This window comes from Larus michahellis, chromosome 15 (genome assembly GCF_964199755.1).
Source record: "Larus michahellis chromosome 15, bLarMic1.1, whole genome shotgun sequence".
NCBI lineage: Eukaryota > Metazoa > Chordata > Aves > Charadriiformes > Laridae > Larus > Larus michahellis.
The window spans coordinates 14,245,906-14,265,706 of NC_133910.1; the positions used below are offsets into that span (position 1 = coordinate 14,245,906).

Below are 19,801 nucleotides of genomic sequence, written 5' to 3' on the forward strand. Positions count from 1 at the left end.
TGCCCCAAAAAAACGGATTACCTTAATGCACACCAACTTCTGTTAATAGCAAAATTACTCAATGAGCTGCAACACGACCGAAGAGAGAGGTCATCCTTTTTATGCCATCGAAGTCTGGATTTGTCATGACAATCTGACCAGTGAACTATAAAGTCTCATAATACCGTCCAAATATCAGGCAGACTGAACTGTTTATCCAGCCAGAACAGCACAGCTCCTCTCAGAACTACCACCTTGGCTGTCCAACAAGCTCTTCAGCCCAGTGGCCTTCTCTGTTGCTATACAAACCAGGCTATTTGCATGCAGAAGGCATTTGCTTTATTCTTTTCCACAATGATTCTCATTCCATGCAGGTATTTTTTCCCCACAAATGTGCTACAAAGGTTATTTCGGATGCTGAAAGTAAGAGTGCCAATAGCTCAATGCACTCACGAGGGAAGCCTAGAAGCATACATAGAGCAGCCCTGTTCAAAGATGCCACTGTCAGTCTTTGTGTGCTTTCATCTGCTGTTTACCATGTAAGAATACTTTATTTGATCAGATGAGCTAACAACAATTTCACAGTATCGCCCAAGAGAAGTAATCTTCAAATACACTCTTCTGATAATGCCCTTAGTTCCACATTAGATATTAGCTTCTGTTCACGTACTGCAAAAATAGTTTACTCAAACTGGTGTGCTTAGTGACTCTCTAGCAGTGGCAGTACTGGGATCATCAGTGGTTCAGACACTTTAGAGCTGGTCTAGACGAGCTCGTGTTTAAGGGAATAGGGAAAGGATCAGAAGAGTACAGACGAAATAACTTTATTCCCTATTGAAATTAAAATTAAAAAAAAGGGAGAAAAGCAAGCAAGTTGCTTAAAGGAGAAAGATGGAATTAGTAAACAGTAAACATTTGCCTGGAAGAAATCACATCAAGCTTATCAGCACAGAGAACAAGTAGATCTCATAAGTTCTCCCTGTTGACAAAGGTTTTCCCCATAGTCACATAGGAAAAAATCTGGGGAAACATAAGCTACACAAAACCATCAAAGTAGATGCATAACTAATTCGAAAAACATGCATTGAGATGTACTTAATGGCTTCCTGTCAAACATGAAAGAACATTGAGTGTGGTTCCAGAGAGGTCTGTCCCAGGTTCCCTTCTACTCAATATTTTCAGTAATTGCCTGGGTAATGGAATAGAGAACTTGCTTATTAGATCTTCAGACGACACTAAGAGCTACATATTTGAGAACAGGACTAGAATGCAGAAGGATTCTGGCAAATCTAAGTAATGGTCTGAAAAACGGGGGACAATGCAGCAAGACAACTGCAAAGATTACTCTTCAGAAATAATGAACTTCATAATTACAGAATAAGGGGCGATGTATCAATTCCACAGGGAGGAGCTGAAGATTACAGTAGAATACAAACCAAAAATGAGCAATTAACATAGCAATGCAACAGCAGACAGATTGGGATCTATAAACAGGTGTTTTGCACATACATGATACCAGAGTAGTCCTAAGACTTGACTCACAGCTAGCACGATCCCACCTGGCACACAGCCTAGGCTTTAGCACTGCACTTCAATACAATTACAAACCCATTACACACCAAGATGATGACAAAAATGATTAGAGGTTATGGCTAAGAGGGAATGATCCACTTTCACGGAGGGAAAAGACAAACAGCTACATACTGAAATTGCAACCAGGTCAAGTCACGTCATTGGTTACCAGAGAGGCCGTTTACTGTCCCTGCCCTGCGACAACAGCAAAGAACCGGGAGAGATTTCGGGGTGGATTTCTCAACAGTGAAAATTAAAGACCATCTGATGAGCGCTGTTCTTGTCTCATAACAAATGTATGGCCTAGCTCTCGAGTCTTCATTTTCTCTGACTGTTCATGTATAATGGGCAATTCCTCTCCCTCTCAAAATCAGGTCAGCCAACATGTTTTAGTGCCCAGTAAGATACGGCTACCAGCACTAAGACCAAGCACGCTGCAATTCTCATTTTAGTCCTCTGAGCGATATCAAGACATCGGTTCTGACCTGCAATACTGCTAGTAAGTGTCCCTCACCTGCAGTTTGCTGAACTGCATTTCTAGCCCACAAACTAGTAGTAGCTAAAACGCCACAAATCCTTCTCACTAAACCATCTCTGTCCAGAGAGGATTTTTGTAGCTGTCAGAGGAATACCTGTCACAAATGAGGCACAAAAGGAGTTCCCTGAACACTCCATTGCACAGTGGTACATGCCACAGTAATTACATCCTTTTCTTCCCCCCCGCCCCCCCCCCCAGCATTGTATCCAAGGTATCAAGGAATGGCTAAACATTCAGAAGCATTTTCAGCGCTCCACAGTGGTGGATCTCAGCTGCCTTTTCTCCTGTTTTTTGTTTTGTAGTCCCAACATGAAACACTGTGATACTGGTAGCTGCCAGCCCTATTGCAAACTGGAGTGAAAAAGCAAAAAACACTGATCTCTGCATGGGAAAGATGTGTTAGGTGAAGAAAATCACTTCTAATGGAGAGCATCATGAATCAGTCTGCCATGAAGCACAACCTGAGAGAAAGCAGAGAAAAGCAACCAACCAGGACTTCAAGTCTCAGCACAGAATAGACTGACTCATTATACACTGAGAAACTCCAGATCCCAAGGCATAAAGCAAAGGTAGGTCAGTGTCACCACAACAGTTCACTATGTTGAGGCTGTTTTGGGTGCTAAGGAAAAACCAAGTTGGTCCCCACGTGCTCACTACGATGGATTTAGAGCATCTGAATTGAGAACAAAATGACTAATGGCTTTTTCCTGCAATTCCTCCTCCAGCAGAAGTATCTTAACCCCACATGCACATATGAACACCATTCTCAACCAAGATCCATAGAAGAGCACTTTAGTACCTAACATTTAAAACAAACTTACAGAGCTAATGTATTAACTTACTGCAAGAGTAAAAAAAAAAAAACACACACCACAAAACTGCTTCCTTTCCCCTTTCTCACCCGCACCTCATCTACTGTACTGTTTATATTTTTGTGTTTATGCCCCAGAAATGGCATTAGGACTGCAAGCCTGACAACTCTTTCTGCCAAGTGTGGCTGCAGCTTTTCAAACAGAGTACTTTAGCGAACTGTCAGCGACAAGCCCATGTACTGACAGAACAGGCTCAAGAGGCTGCCCAACACAGAATACACAGAAAGCCACTTTGTGGATGATGAATGGCTATTGACCCTACTTGAAAAAGAACAGACTGGTCCTTCAGTTCAGGTTTAGTCATACTCTCCTCTGCACCAGAACAACTTCTGTTGAGTCTGGTATAACTGAAGAGAAAGTCCTGTAACACCTGTGGATGCTTTCCCCCAAGATAGAGGCATGTTAGTTGAAAAGCCTTATTACAAGTTACTTTTACCGTTCCTGATTTATAGTTTATTTTTGAGGGTTACAAGAATTTACAGAGAGAGAATTTGTACGTTATATTGCTTCTGTCATAGACACCTTAGTTTTTGGATTTTTTTTGAAACTTCGCAGATTTCTACACTGTCCTTAACAATATTTGCATTTACTGCCAGACTGAGCTTTGTATAGTTTGCACTGCTTGAAAACAGGCATAAGCTAGAGAGCTGCACTTAGAAATGCCCTATTTTTTGCTGGAAGACAAGCAAGCCTGGAACACAGGCTTGACGACCTCACGGCTTTCCCCTCCACTGGCTCATAGAAGTGTTGAGTCTAAAGAAACAGAATGCTTCTGCAGCAAATGTTTTTAAAAGCCTGATTTTAACAAAAGCCCTCTGGAAGAAGAAAACAACCATAAAACCTGGCAATAAGATATGGCAGAACACCATGAAGTTCACGTGCTTTTAACTTCTGCTATAGCCTCTGAAGACAAGTGGGTATTTATCACACGAAAGACAGAACACACTCATACAATGGTTAGTCAGGATACTGTCAGGCACTTAGTCACTTGCTCAAATAATCCTTGATATTTCCCCCCCCCCACCCCAGAAAAAACATTTAATATTTATAAAAACAGAAATAGGACCCAGCAAGACCGAGTCAACAAGAAATTGAATATCCTTTCATTGCAGTGCTTCACCTGTCACAGAATGTGTATACACCATGCTTTTCAAACACATGCACGCTTAACCTCCCCAATGCAGCTGGGGAAGGGAGAACAAGGCACAGATTATACCCTGCCAAGTGCCCAAATGGAGTTAAACTTTTGGTGAATCAGATGAGAAAAATTCAAGCAAGGCTAAGGGGACCAACCCACGAGGCACAACAATGGAAACTCCCAAGGCAAAGAGCAAAATGCCTTACTAGGAAAAGGCTCACAAGGAATTCTGATCCTTGAGTTTCTAGTAATGTCTATTTTGCTATGGTAAGATGTAAATCACTTAATTAGTTCATTAAGCTTCCTCCAGCTTATTTCTGGCAAATTCTCCTAAATTTAGCAGCTTCTCCAATTTACTGAAGTCACTAAATATAAACGGCGCCATATTATTAGTCCTAAAAAAGCCTAAGTAAAAATTCATTAAGCATGTAATGCAAAGTTGAAATTCACTCTAACAGGCAAAAAGGAAAAAAAGCTCATTTATGTACAATCACAAATCCTGCCACATCTTCCAGTTCAGACCATGCCTTCCTCATGTGGATGTTTACTTACCAGCTTCCAAACTGAAACATGTTTCTTACATAAACCATTTAAACACCTTTAAGTGATAGTGATTTTAAGGTCACTACCCACTAGTTGCATTCCACTTGCAACACTGACAGATTTTATGGACACAAAGCAAAAATAGCTAAGCGTTTGGAAAGATGACCTTTGTTACTAGAGATATTTCTGAGAAATTAAACTCCTTGCACGACAATCTCCTTGTAGCAATTTCCCAATAACATCCATTTCTTTGAGCTAACTGTGAGGGCAAACACATTCTGACTTTTTTTGTCCCCGCAACAAAAATTAGAGTATTGACTTGTTTCACCCAAGATAAGGTAAAGGAGTTTTGCCAAACTGGAAAAACTCTTAGGCTTCTGAGCCTGTACATGAATTGCAATTATGCATGAAACGTGTAAATACTAGAGAGATTAGGTTAGCTCTGCTCCTATTAAGGCAACAGAGTCTGTAGCAATTATAGCTATATTCAACACTTCTAGCATGCTGAATTTCTCAGGGCAATTTCTATTATAGATTCAGGAATGCCACTTTTTTTTTTTTAAGTCCTCAGAAAACTACTGCAAAGAAAATGACAGGGACTTAGGCTGAGCGCCACTTTATAATTTCTCCAGACTATCTCAGGTCCTACTGCATTTGTGGTGCCTCATGGTTTAGCAACAAGAAATAGTGAAGAGAACAGTGAAGAGTTCTGAGAAAAATCCATCTCCTCAGCTCAGTGTTACTCAAGATAAATTTCTGCAAAGCTACAGGCTGAACATCAAGGTAGAAGTTCCCGCACACCATGCTCATTTATATTCTGCAGATTGGTACTTCATTTTTGTCATTGGTTTGGTTGTTTGGGGTTTTTTTTTTGTTTACTTGTTTGTTTGGTTTTTTTTTAATATGAAGCATTAGTGACAATCCCTAAGGCTGACTGGTGTTCAGCAATACAGACTAAACACAGAAGCTTTTTTTACTTGATATTTTCATGGTTATCTTTTTGCCCCCTTAAAAGCTTTCCCAGCTTATTCCACACTATTGCAATATCCAGCTCAGAGGGTCCTATGCATATCACAAATCTCCTTGGTAGTTAACACACACCAAAGGGACACCTCATCTTCAAACACATGGGTAGATCTCATTCTTCTTCAAAAAAGTATTTAGAGAGATTAAAGTAAACTGGTTTTAAGCATTAATTTTCTCAAATCAAATGAAGTAAAAAAAAAAAAGGGAGGGGAGGGGTTCTTACACAGCTTCCATCTCCAAGTCATCCTCATCGTCTTGAGAAAGCTGTAGATAAGGGTTGTCTGATGCCGGACGGAACTTGTACCCAGTGAGGACAAAGAACACAAGTGTGGCCATTTCATCAAGCAGCTGCAAGTAAAAACACAAGATGGAAGTTCAGTCCTTCATGGTCATGAAACATTTCTCCTCATTCATAAGGTTCAAGATTTAATGGCCAAGAAGCCTGTGCCATAACAGAAATAAAGTAATTCCTGTCCTGTTATCATTAATCCCAGGCTAAAAGCTGTCAAGCCCTTTGTTCTTTCTGCTTTCCCTGTCACTTTAAATACAGTTACAGTTCTAGCCATCACGCCAGTCCTTTTAAATAACTACTGCAAGACTTGGCTTTTAAATGAGGGGGAAAAAACATCATCCCTAAGTTGTTTGGTACTTTCAACAGGTAATGTCTTCCAAAGACTCCCTGCACAGTTACTTGCATTATATGTTAAGAAACAAAGTATTTAAAAGTCACTAGGCAAATAAAGCCTGTAGATGGAAGAGTGAAAGCCTACTTCATTGGCTCCCTGGGGCCTCAATTACCCAGGGCAAACCTGACTAATTTTTGTCTCCTTTTTATGTTCTTGATTAATTTCCTTCAGACATTTTTAAATTGAAAGACTAAAAAAAAAATCAATAATGCAATTACTTTCAGACATCTCATGTATAATCCAGCAGCCTTACTGGACAAACATAAAACTAAATACACATTCCTGCCACCTTAGGCACATCAGTGATAAAAATCAAGAGGAGACAGGGTGCAGCACTGAGTTTTCAGATGTTCTACTATAACATGAGAAACAATTTATGTTGTCGTTTTTTGTTGGTGCAGTTATATTTTTTCTTTTTCCTATTATTCTTTAAATAACAGGGAATGGATATATTTTCGTTTGCTGGCAAATACCTGGTACAGCCATTTCCACTGGAATGGAACAGCAATCTTTATGAGAATTGCAATGATCCGTGTGAAGTAAATGTAACACACAATCTGGGAAGGAGAAGGAGAAAGCATGATGAGAACAATAGCACCGTCCTTATAGAACCTCTTTTTCCCAGAGAAACAGCTCGATTCCCAGACAACTCAGCATGTCAGATTAGCCTTACTATGCTCCTTGATAAACATGAAAGACAGACTGAGGGCTCTACTGCTTGTTGAACAACCAGATGACTCAAGCTATTGCTAAAATATTTAAGTTACAGCAGGAAAACGCTTTAAGGTTTTGTAGAACTTTAAGAATCACAATTATAATTTATTACTCTTACCACTTATCAGAGCCTGAAATGAGGCTGCTGGAGATCATTAAGGCAGCTATGCTCTCTTGGGAGGTATGCTGATGGCTCCCACTGACTTAATCATAAACTGCACACATGCATCTCAAGGCACCATTTGGTCCCAAGTTTAATTTTTAGCAAGTTTACAGTACGTTATTCAAGCCCATCAATTCAACTGGCAGATCAAGCTGTCTCCAGAGGAAATCAGTGATCATTACAAATAACTGGAACCACTTTAAAGATAGACAGAAGGATGCTACCACTAGGAAAAGAAGGGAAGTTGCTCTGAGGATTTTAGCCCAGTTGACCAAGATGCCGAAGCACAGCACTGCCACAGAACTAGGAACATCTCCACTACACACACCCCATCTGTAGCAGCTTCCAACGAGTAATCCATCAAAAAGCTTGACTGGCTTCTAAGTGCTCTGTATACATGCAAACAGGTGTTTACTTACCATAACATAGTAATGTCTGAAAAGCTTCAGCTTTGCTAGGTTAATGGCAGCTATCAAGAGAACACAGAATTCCATCAGAAAATTGTTAAAATGAGACAGAGTTTCTTCGGATGCTTGTCTGCAAGGCAGGCAAGTGGGCAAAACCAGTTCTCAGGTAACCCCAGACTAGAAGAGTTTGTCCCACAGCCCATTGGGTGCTCTGAGGAGTGCCAGTCTGGCTTGTTTACCTACGGAGAACTCCTACGCTGGGGTGAATTCCCTCTTAAAAAGGCAATTCAGTGAGATCACTTTTACACTAAGTTTTATATGCACGCATTCTGCAATATAGAACCTTCCCCTAATGCTTATCTGTATATAGCCAGCTACATACAATCACCTCACTCCTGCCAGAAGGGCCACGTCACACAACATTGCTTCCTAGAAAATTCACACCTTTTCTAGAATCCTCCCTGACCTGCTCCGCGCCTTCAGCTGACCTGAGCACCCTGGGGGTAATTGCGGCTCTGGGAATCACTGCATCTTGTCGAACAGCAGCACAAGTATTTTAACATCAAAGCAGTATCCTCTATCATTCGTGGCTCAGTCACAACTTACAAGTGAAATGGGAAGTCAGATGAAGTAGTTCTCATAGCAAATGCATCTGTTTGTCACAAACTGTGTAAGCTAAGGCCCCAGGCTAGCCTGTGTTTACTGGACAGATTACATCTTGAGCTCTTGAGGAACACAGCTGATATTCATGTGAACAAGCAGAGGTCAACAACAGATGGAACAGCTGTCAACTCTGGTTTGAGAGTCAGGTTTTATAGGTGCAGCAGGATTACAAATACAGACTCCTGGTGCTTTTGTGACAAGAGAAGAGGCAAAGATTCCAAGATATGCTGACAGCATACAGAGATGCAATTTAGAGCCAACGAACATGAGCTGCCAGTTAGAAAAGTACTACCACATATGTACTGGTATTCCCTCCAAGCCCTCCTTACAATTTTTTTTTTTAGTCAGATGTGGAAGCACAACACATTGTGCTTAAGTTCACCTGCACTCCCTCACAGAAATCATCCACTGCAAGAAGCAAATTTATAAATAAGGTTACATGTATGATTTTCTAGGCTCACAGCAGTGCAAAATATAGTATTATACATGAGGAAAAAGAGGGCTAATAGCTACCAAAAATGTGTTTCACTTCTTGCGACAAAAACAATAAAGCTTTTCTTACGGAAAGGTAGATGTCAAATGCACTAAAGTAAACTGTTCTAGGTTCCCACTACATAAGCTACCATGAAGACGGAAAACATACTATTTTAAACCTGCTTTGTATAATCTAGAGATCAAGAGTCACTTTCCAAAACTGACCTTTAGTGTTCCAGGAGAACCACTGAAAGCTATGGACACCTTGAGACAGATACAAACCCTCCTTCAGCAGACATATGACAACCACCCCTGACTTACACAAGGCATAAACTGAGTGACAGGCAGATAAAACTAAGCTAAGAGTAGTTTTGATTTAGTGCTGGCTAGTGGCTTCTACACATTTCCAAACAGTATGTTTAACTTTTGACAGAGCACAGGGCATGTCAGGAAGAGAAAGCAGAGCCAGAGCTCAACAGAAAAAAAACCGCAAACCTTATTTGTGAAGGAACACCAAGGTTGTTTCCATACAGCTAAAGCTTGTACCGTGCAACACTCGTCTGAACACCAGTCAGACTGAGTTGGCTTTGGGCAAGACTGTGCTCACAGGGGCGAGCTTACAGCACAGTATGTCAGAGGAACACCAGCTCTCAGGTTTGGGAGGATGCTCCCTTCTGGACTGCAATGTGAAACACTAAACATAGAATAGCATCTACTTTGCAATATACAGTTCTGGGCTCCAGAAAGCAATGCCCAAGCTCTAGACCTGCATCTGTAGAATACCAGCAGCGAAGCACAGAGTAACAGATGGCAAGACTTGGAACTGTTAGAACAAGAACCTAACTAAATCATTGGTAGCTAAATCAGCCCTGAGACATTGGCTTAGCTACTTCTCCCTCATTTCTTTCCCTTGCAAAAGCTAGTTTCCCCACAATTAAATAGCAAAAACTTACGGATTTTCATGGGTCTAATGCTCTACCAAGTAACCTAATGTTAAAAAGATTTTCATAATACACTTGGAGAAAGATTAAAGCATGTAAAATATGCAGGATAAGCTCATTAAATTGTGAAGCAGGGAAGCAATATTGTCCTATTTAAAGGAGAGCTACATTAAGTGCGACCATGAAGATCTTGTGATTTACCACATACCGTCTTGTACACAGAAGGATCTATTTTGAACTCAACGCATTCATCTTCAAAAACTGCCACCAACTGGTGCAATGACAGGCCATGAGAATTACCAGGCTTTGTAGCTAAAGGAACACCAACTCAACAGCTGTGATTCAAACTGCCAGTCCATCAGTGCTTTACAGTCAACAACCGAGTGAGCTGGAGAGTCATTTCTGTTGGATTCATGCAGTGCATGGGAGGAAAGGATCATGAAGCCAGAGATCTGGCTGCCAACTGAAGTGTCACAACGCCACCTCTTCCAACTGACAGAACACAGCTCAAGATCTCACCGACTCATCATGATAATCAGAGTCATAGGTTGGTACATCTAGGTATCTAGAGTGGCTAAGCATAGGAAACAAGGGTGAGGGGAGGAAAAAAAAAAAAGAGACAACCACCACCAAGTAGCAAGACTGAAGAGCCACCTCTGGAAGCTGGCTTGCTTATTTCTCACAACTAAATACTCTCCTCTAGCTGCCTCAACTTCAGGAATACTTCTCTCCGCTATTAGACACTAAAGTCAGTATTAACCCGCGTCCACAAAATTCTACCAGTTTTTTTTTTTAAACAGCTGAAAGTTACAGCACACACTGTTCTGGAGAAAGTCTAAAATCATCATTGCTTGGCATCAGCAGCCTGTGAAATGCTTTTTCACAGGCTGAATGTGCTCCAAGCAGTAACACTCGAGTTGCGCGATGCTGGACATTTTAAGATTTTGATTCACCTTAGCTTGGCAGTGCAGACACTGACAGCAACACTTGCAAGGAGAGAGGCTAGGCCAGCAGCTGTCACTTGCTACTTGAATCACTTGCAGCCCCAACCTGTAAAGCTGTGATAACACAGCAGCAATCACAGCATGCAGTAAAGGCTGGGTAAATTTATGTTTTGAGTATGATAACCATTCTTCAAGGAATAGTACTTAACCGCAGAGAAGGAAAAAAAAAATAGAGAGTTTCTACCAGAGGTTTTACAAATGAATTCATACTTGTGTTCCATCTCTTTCGTAAAGTAATTGAAAAGATGAAAGCCATCCTCCAAGAAAGGTTTATAACAATGACTATACCTTGCTTCCCTCAGTTTCCCCTCTCTATCACCATTTACTTTAACAGCTTGTGCCTGCAATAGCCTGATCTGCATCAATCAAAACATAGCATACCACAGTATTTTGATAATCAGTCTCTTTTCAGATTGTCCCCTGTGCTAATTTCAAATGCTGAGACATCCTATAAGATGGGGGAAAAGAAAGTCAGGCTATCCATTACAGCCTTGCACATGGTCAGACAGCAGCTTTTTGATGAGTAACTCTGACCTTTTTAGAATACATATGTAATAAAAATAAGAGGACTGCAGCTGAGGGCATAGGGAGCTCAAGTCCAGACAATACAGTACGCAAGGGCAAACCATAATGCATCTTGAGTGAACATACTGACAGCTAAGAATACTTCTACAATGCTTTGCACCCTATACTAACTCTGGTGTGTTTGAAATGCAATCTGTGCCATTACCAAACAGTAAATGGAAGTCTTCTATTCCCCCCAGGAATGAAGACACACATGTAGATCTAGACCTCAAAAAGCAACTCCAGGAGTAACTCTGAGAAGCACAGACTCATCATCTCTACAGCACTCTGCTTAAAAGCATTCCTATACTAGAAAGAAGAATCCAGCAAACAGATAACAGTAACTCTCCATGTCATGCACGAGAAGGTGGCACAGACTAGTTAATCTTGATATTCTGAAACAGATTAGCCATGTGGCACAAGAGTTCCCCCCTAGGGTCATAAGAAAGTCTGAAGTACAGGACAAGCAATGTATCTCGAACACCTAACAGCTACATCGACCCTGCATAGCCATCCAGGCGCCTGGAAGTGGTACACTGAAACATAACAGACCTATTTCATTTCTCAACATTTCCCAACTCTCTAGTGCTATCCATCGAGGTCTCAACACTTAAATCACTAAGCTTTATCTCAAGGTTTCAGATGCCCATGTACTGCCTGGAGCACGTTTACCCTTGGGTTACCCCCTCCTACCCACTGGAGAGCTGCGGGGGTGTTTTAGCACAGGTCTCCCGGGAGCCAACGCCTCCAGTGTCTGCTAAGCTCAGCTAAGCAGAGGGTGTTCTGCACCACGCAGGACGAGGCTCTTTCTTTACAGCATTTTCATAGTACAGAAGCAGGAGGACAGTGAATACAGCAAGTGTTTTTTCCTGACACGGGGGCAAGTATGAAAGCATTAATCACCATTTGCCCACTGCACGGCACAAAGGGAATGTTGCCTGGGAGCTACACACTGCAATGTATTTCCCCCAATTCTGCTGCCAACTGTGACATGCTGCAGTGCTTCAGGAAAACAGCTAACCGTTTGTGATCAGACTGCACCAAGTTTCACATATCTCATTGCATGCGCAGAGGTACAAGCAGAACAAAAACTGCAGTGGTGATTCCAGACTTCCATTCCTCCTTCAGATGACATGATACGCAGCAGTGGCTTATGAGACTTGAGGGGTCCAGTGACCAAGAACTTTGAGTTTCAAACAAAAATAAGCAAGTTTACTACAACGTACTCCCTCTCTTCCTTTTCTCATGATGCCTGTAAACAAGGTAGTGGTAGTTGACCATCTTTCCAGCCCAAACAATTTTAAGCTCAGTTTGCAAGGCTGATTGCCTTAAATCTGCAAGACATCTGTAATGCAGGTCTAGAAATGGACAGAGAGCACGGACTCTCATCTGAAAGAGCATACAGTGACAGACCAAAGAGCTGCAGCTAGGCACTTGCTTAAGTCTGAAGGTGGTGATTTTAAAAGGGGAAGAAAAAAGCTTCTAAAAATGGGATGTTTACGCCCACTGCTGTGCAAGATAAGAAGCCTGTGTAGGTCAGATATTTTGCTTTAAAGATCACCTTCAAGGGAAAAAAGCAAACAATCAGGCAGCTCAAATTCAGCTGTATCACTGTGCTATGCCATCTCTTCACTAGCAATCCACAGCATCTGTGCATGTAAGGTCTTCCTGGATAATTATGGCTTTAGACCTGTTCCTCTAGCTTTCCCACTTTAGAAAAATTTTAAAAAAGTTATCAAGTTCAAGCAACCATTACCTAGTGATTCCAATTCACTGCTACTTACAATAAGCCTTTTCAATAGTTGTACATTGCTAATACATTATGGCAAGCACAGCTGTAAGTCTAAAAGACTGGTAGTTCGACCAGTTTTCTGCTTCATTTCTAGTCAAGTCACCCTGCAGTCATGGCTGCACTTGACCCAAGGGAGTGCTATCTAATAAACAGGTTGTGAAGTAGCTGGAAGAGGACAAGACTCAGGAAACTGAGCCATGAGGTCCTGGAGTTGTTAGTTCTAAAAGACACAAGGAAGCAAGAGTAATTTTCCTTTGGTCTTTTTCACCAGTGAGAAAGTCACCAGAAAACTCAGCATGAGTGCTGTTACCCGTGGAAAGCAAGACAAAACAGACAACTAAGAAGAGTCCTTAAGGGCTATTGTGCATAGCACTGACTAGCGTATAGACACAGCCAGTTCTTCTCAGATCACCATTTTCTTTTACCTCCATTATACACCTCAATGTATCCTTCAGAGCTGCTTGGGTGTACTCAGGTCTGGATTCCACCCATTACCATGAACAGTGGACAGGTCCAGTCTTTATGCAGAACATCCTTGACATTGGCCACTTTTTCTCCTTCACTCAATAGATTTTGAAGTTAAGCAAACTCCATAGCACCATCTTGTGATAAGAACCATCAAGTGCAAGGTAGGCACGGTGTAATCACCTGAGGCCGTACAGATCTAGAGGTTTTGGCTGTTACATGCACTATCTGCTGATTGCTCAGCATCTGAATAGTCACAGACTCAATTGCCACCCAACAGTTCTGCCTTAGTTACAGGAAAGCTGACTGCTATTTGCAGTCACGCACAGTGGCTCCCCCTAAGAACCAGGCCTTACGTACATGAAGTCCTCAGTTCAGAGGAAAGACTGCTTTCACGGTGTGCCTAAATTTAAGCAGACTTTGTAACCATAAGAGCATAAATACTCCAGAACATACGCTGAGTGGACAAGGCAAAACAAATTCATCAGTGAATGTCACTGAACCCATGTAAACACACTGATGAGAAAGCTACCAATAACATTCATGTTATATCAACACTAACCTCTTCTGCATTGGTTTCTATGAGAAATTAAATATTTTCCCCCCTTTAGGTTTGAGGTGGTTTGGGTTTTTTTGTGTTTGCACGGTTGTTGTGGATTTTTTTTTTTTTAACAACTTGAATCTAAAAAAATGCTGGGCTCACCTTAATTATTGTTTCAATTCAACAGATTGCAAGAGACCTAATCTGTGGTCTGCACAGAGCTGAGCTCAGTACCCAGCCTTACAGTTCACCTACTAGACTACAAAGGCAATCTCCACCAAAATCCAAGAGTCTCAGTGGAAGCCAGGAAACAGCTGGAAGAAGTATCCAGACATAGGAGGTTATGTCCAGAAAGGAGAGACAAGAGTTAACGGGTAAGACTGGGTTGAAAAGATATTGCCAAAAAAGGGCCTTCTGCAAATAAAGCTTTCAAGTAGGCCATCAAATGGCAGATTACTGAAATGGCTGCCTGCTTCCAAGGAAGCCAGTGCTATGCTCCACAGCTTGAATCTGCAGCCAACTGAAGAACTAATTAAGAAGAGAGGATAAGGCAGGAAAAGCACATGCTACAGAAGCCATATTTGGGTTGGCCTTCCATCCATCATCTCACTGCTACAATAAACGCAACTCAGCTTTACACAAGCAGTCCTTTAAGCTCCTGTACAAACATGGACAAGTCAAGAACCGTGTTACACTGAACACCAATTTATGTTTTGTTTCAAACGAGGTTTGTTTTCCTCTATTCTGGCAGGAACAGATTTCTGCAGAAATTTAAACAAGGGAGTCTATTTTGACTAATAGTCAGCAATTGGGGAATTAATTTCTAGCTCTGCTTCTGAACACCCGAGTGAGAAAAGAAGGAAAATCTGTCAAGATGATTTGCTCTAGATGTCATGTCTAGCTTGAGCACTGAGAGCTGTGCAAGTACAAGAGAATAAGTTTCACACGTGAGTTCTGATAGTCAAAACAATACATGAAAAAGCTCATTTTCCAGAAGTTATTCCTATGAGCCCACTGAGGAAAAGCATCGGTGCAACAATAACACAGTGCAGATTTATAGTTTTAGTTTACATATTTAAAATCAACATCATGTGTTTGAAATTCTGGCATTATCTTATGGCATGTAGCATAAACCAGAAGAAAATTACAGATTACTTGCCTTTCCCATCTGTTGCTGAAGCTTCCTGTAAATGTCTTATTGACCTGAAAAATAACGGGGGAAAAAGAGAGTAGATTAGCTACAATTTTTCCACTCCCTTTTCACTGCAACCCTCTAACAAGTTTTGTTAGCTCTTTATGGCTGGGCTATGCTCATGATTAACTGTGTTTAGTGTGCTTGGCACTGAATATATTTCACCCCCATCTCCCCGGCTCAGGCAGTTAGTTCAAGTATCTGTATCTCCTTGTGATTAAGAAAGCTGATTGCTAAAGCCTACTTCAGCCTACAGAAAGCTTTGTGGGAGGGAGAGAGCAGAGTGAGAAACTGGGGCATTTTCCAGCATAATGCTTTACACTTGTACAGTTAAGCTGAGCTACTATTCAGAGCACTGCCAAGCATTTGGCATCTTACTGCCCTTTTAAGCTCTTTTCATTTAAATAGTTGATTACAGCTTACATGTCTACATAGGCAACTTATGTAACAGAAGCTACCCTGCAGGAATGTAAACTCAAGGGCCAAGTCTTAGTCACCTTGCTCACATGAGTCATCCCAACAGCTGCAGTGACACTACCCAGATGAAAAAAGGGGCAGGATTTTATGTCCTGGGCTTCACCACCAGTTTATGTTGGTACCATGACAATGCAGAACACTGGTTGCACACTATGAACAGTTACAGGACAGCTCACCCAACTGCATTTTTTTCTTTAGATGCAGTTTCTTTATGGAAAGCCAGTTTCGTACCACTGTATCACTAGGTAGCATATATGGATTCTAGCATTAGGTAGTAAGAGCTACAACTGTAGAAGTCATCTTTATCATAGGAAATCAAGTCTCTCTACAGTTAAATTTAATATTCCTGCAGGTTTATTTACCATACCCAAACGCACTCAAACTCAGAAGAGCTGCTGCATTTTGACTGGAATGGGGGAAGGGACAAGTGGGTAGTGCAAATTTCTTGGAAGACATTTCCCAGCCTTGGCAGAAGGCCAACAAGGCTGTGTATTGTTTTGATCCTACACAGAGGACAATTGGGAAGGTAAGGACACATGCGCTATCAAACAGTTCTCCGAAACACTCAAGAGTTACGCACTCTAGAGCGGTGACATGTTTACTAGACAGACATTTATATTCACTCCATGTTTCAGAAAAAAATACTGAAGATAAAAAAGAATATTCTGCATTTACTAACCAGGGAGCCAGAAACTCCTTCATATCCTCCTTTAAATGCAGCTGTTTATCCAATTAAGACTAAAATGAATTTGGAAGATGAATGTTCTGACTAATTGGCAAGAAGCAACAATAGTGTTTATCTGAATTATCTGTGTTTTGGTTGAGTTTTATATAACCAACATTATTCCTTGACAAGTAGAGTGGAAGGAAGGGCAGGGAAACGCTCCATGTGGGATTATTTCTTCTAAACAGTTAAGTAAAAATGCAGCTACTCTGCTTGAAGGCAGCACGAATCTTAGACAGCACTATTGTTTTAGAATTTAGCAGCCTAGTTTCCAGCCTCAGGCAGTAAAGCAAAACCCCATTTCTCAATGTAAGAAAGAGTCAGCGCTCCTGCGAAATTTTGGGTTTCAAAAGCACCTCTGTCTGTACTGTGCTGGCCACACTTAAAATCACCACCCACCCTACCTTATCCCCACTTTAACATCCCTAAAAGAAGTATCTTCCACAACACAGAATTCAAAAGAATGATACAGTTTAAAAAAAAAAATATTAACAGAACACTTGATTCCAGATGACTGACTTTTTTTACTTTGGCAGTATCTTTAGCTCTAGCTATCAGTCAATACTCAATAGTTCAGAAACAGCTCAAGCCATCAGGGCTCAGAAACCACACAGCGACTCACCATACCACTGGAAACAGGATGGCTCCACAACACAGCAAGTCTACCAGGAAGAGGATTTCTTTCCACATTCCATATTCAGTTGTCCCCTCTTCTGTTGACTCTATGATAATATATGCCACATTTGCCAGTACCTACAGGACAAAACACACTCAATGGTTTCAGAAGCTTTCCCAGGAGATACTAGATCTGGGCTGCCAATTCAGCAAAAGCTGTCCCACAGTTGCAGAAAGAGCCCATTCAGTAACATCAATAATTCTTCTGCAGCTCTATGTCAAGAAAGTCACACATTCAGCAGCATCTTCACAGCATTTACAGAAATAAAACTGACTGGAACTTATTTCTGCTGGCATTCAGAAAGTATTCCTTTTTGTTATATGCAATACTGAATCTACTGTATCAGTAGAGATAAAAAGAGCAAAATCTATTTGTAAACATACAGAAACAGGACTCCACATACACACAGAGAGCAAACAGTCTAAATGCATTATTCTAAGTTAAGCCAATAATTCAAACTGGTCATTGACTGCATTTTGTACTCCATACCTGAGCTCTAGAAGAGCCTCAAACACAAATTATACACTTGTCATTTTGCAGATGGGTAAGGGATTCCTGAAAAGGCAGAAAAACTGTTCTGCCTACAACAAATAGAAGTGCTGCTCTCCTATTTACTTCCATTCCTGGAGAGGAGACAAGCACTGATCGCTTTGAACACACTCAGAAAATTTCCCTCAGACCCAACAGACCTAGAAGTCTTGGTTTGTTTTTTTTTTTCCACCTTACGTCCATTCAGCAAGCATTTCAGAAGTGACAGCTTTCACTTAATTTCTGTGCTTAGCCATTTAGTACTGTTTTGCAGTCCAAGTTTTGCCCCAGCATGAATATACCTACCTTATAGTTTGCTGTTTACTTGCTGACACTATTTGATCACTATTATGTCATACTCAATATATGGAGAAAAGTGGGGAAAATTACAGAAGTTACTTCTGGCCCAGGAAACCCCAGCTCAACTGATATTGTAACTAATAGGCTCATACAAGCAGTAACTATGCGGTATTTTGGAAAGGATTCACAGCCTTTTACAGTTTCCACAAGCAGCTCTCCCACAAGACAGTTAAGTATTGACACAGCTGAGTCCTCACCTGAAGTGGGATGACAATCATGAAGATTTTTTTGTCTTTATCTGACAGGATGTGTTTAATGAAAGCCCAGCCTGTGCCAATAAGGGCGATAGTGATGAACAGAAGAGCACCCTTCAGTCTGAAAGGGAAACAGATACCGCAGTGAGAGATTTTATCACACTTCCTCTGCTGCCCAGGTTCTCTCCTACAGTCAGTAAAGCCACAAACCCAAACAAATGCCTTGCTATTCATAATTTTGGCAAGTGCTTACCCTACAACAGTGAAGCAGATGTACTTGCTTACAACTGTGTATCACATAGCAATATTACGCTTCATTCACAATTGTCAATATATGCAATCTTTTCCTGGGGGAGTAATCCATTCACCATCATGAACAGGAGAAAACACTGGCAGCTGTACCCTCTTACCATTCACACCAAGAACAAATTAGATACTTGAATATTAGTGCGAACAAAGAAAAGCAAAGCATTTCCTATCCTTCCACTCCCCCACCTACATAAATACCAATTCTCTGCAGCTGCCTTTTGTAAGTACAGCTTTCTCCTTCACACAGGGCTGATTATCGTCTGGTCACTCAGAACGTAGTACCAAAGAATCAGCAATTTTCCAGTTTGCTCAGGAGGGGGACAGCCCCACACGGAATTCAGTTTCATTGTTTGAATCTATCACGTCAATCTTCTGACATACTTACAGGTGAGTGATGTAATAAACAACAGCCCAGCCTTCAATAGGAAAACCCTGAGAAGAAATGTAATGATAGTCGATCTGGAAGCAGAAAATACAGTGTGTTATTTTACGAACTGCTCATCAGCACCCCACCCATGTCTATAAACCAGGTCTGCTTGACAGCCACTTCGAGTTTCATTTTCCAATCAGTGTGTACAAACTCAACTCTACTACATCTCAGAGAATACTTCCTCCCAACATGTTCTACTTTTGCTTAGCAACAATGAAGTCATTTCCATTCACTGTATTTCCTAAGCATTAGGGAATGTATCTTATACAATCTACATCCTTCCTACACAGCTCCCACACTTAACTATAATTAAACAACTGCATTTGCAACCTATTTATTCATTCATTGTTCAAGTTCAGTCACATTAAGCGACAAGAGGCTTTCTAGTTTCACTTTCACTAGAAAGCAGATTCAAATCATTAGACTCCAAAGATGTTTGTCGCAGTTATACTATCGTGAACGTGAGGGTGGAGATCATGGTTGGCACAAACACTGAAGGACTAAATGCTTGCCATTACCTTTGTTTATGAGATATTTCCAGTGGAAAAGCAAAGTCAATACAATTCAATAGAGACTTTATGTATTAAAAGTGTCAAAGCTTATAACGTTAGGTCTGTTACGGCACACCATAATACTTCAGGTGAAGTAGTGGCCCTGAATTTTACAAACATTCACCAAGGTTTCCATTCTATTAGCATTTACTGCAAGCCATGTAGCTGGAGCAGCACCATAGCTCAAGCTTTCAGCCTCAGACGGCCAAAACATTAGAATTCATGGAACTCATTCAACCCTCATACGTGCTTGCTGCTTCACCGCTTCAGGACATGAT

General features: G+C 41.1%; 1 protein-coding gene across 2 annotated transcripts in view; it reads right to left on the reverse strand.

Annotated features, from left to right (window-relative positions):
• GPR107 (G protein-coupled receptor 107) overlaps positions 1-19,801 on the reverse strand; it is a 35,672-nt gene that overhangs the window by 2,025 nt on the left and 13,846 nt on the right. For both annotated transcript variants that reach the window (XM_074608248.1, XM_074608249.1), the window contains exons 11-17: positions 18,928-19,001; positions 18,237-18,354; positions 17,098-17,228; positions 15,242-15,285; positions 7,651-7,700; positions 6,828-6,911; positions 5,892-6,016 (exon numbers count right to left, since the gene is read on the reverse strand). In XM_074608248.1, the coding sequence (XP_074464349.1) occupies positions 5,892-6,016; positions 6,828-6,911; positions 7,651-7,700; positions 15,242-15,285; positions 17,098-17,228; positions 18,237-18,354; positions 18,928-19,001 (626 nt within the window). The remainder of the gene's footprint in view (positions 1-5,891; positions 6,017-6,827; positions 6,912-7,650; positions 7,701-15,241; positions 15,286-17,097; positions 17,229-18,236; positions 18,355-18,927; positions 19,002-19,801) is intronic.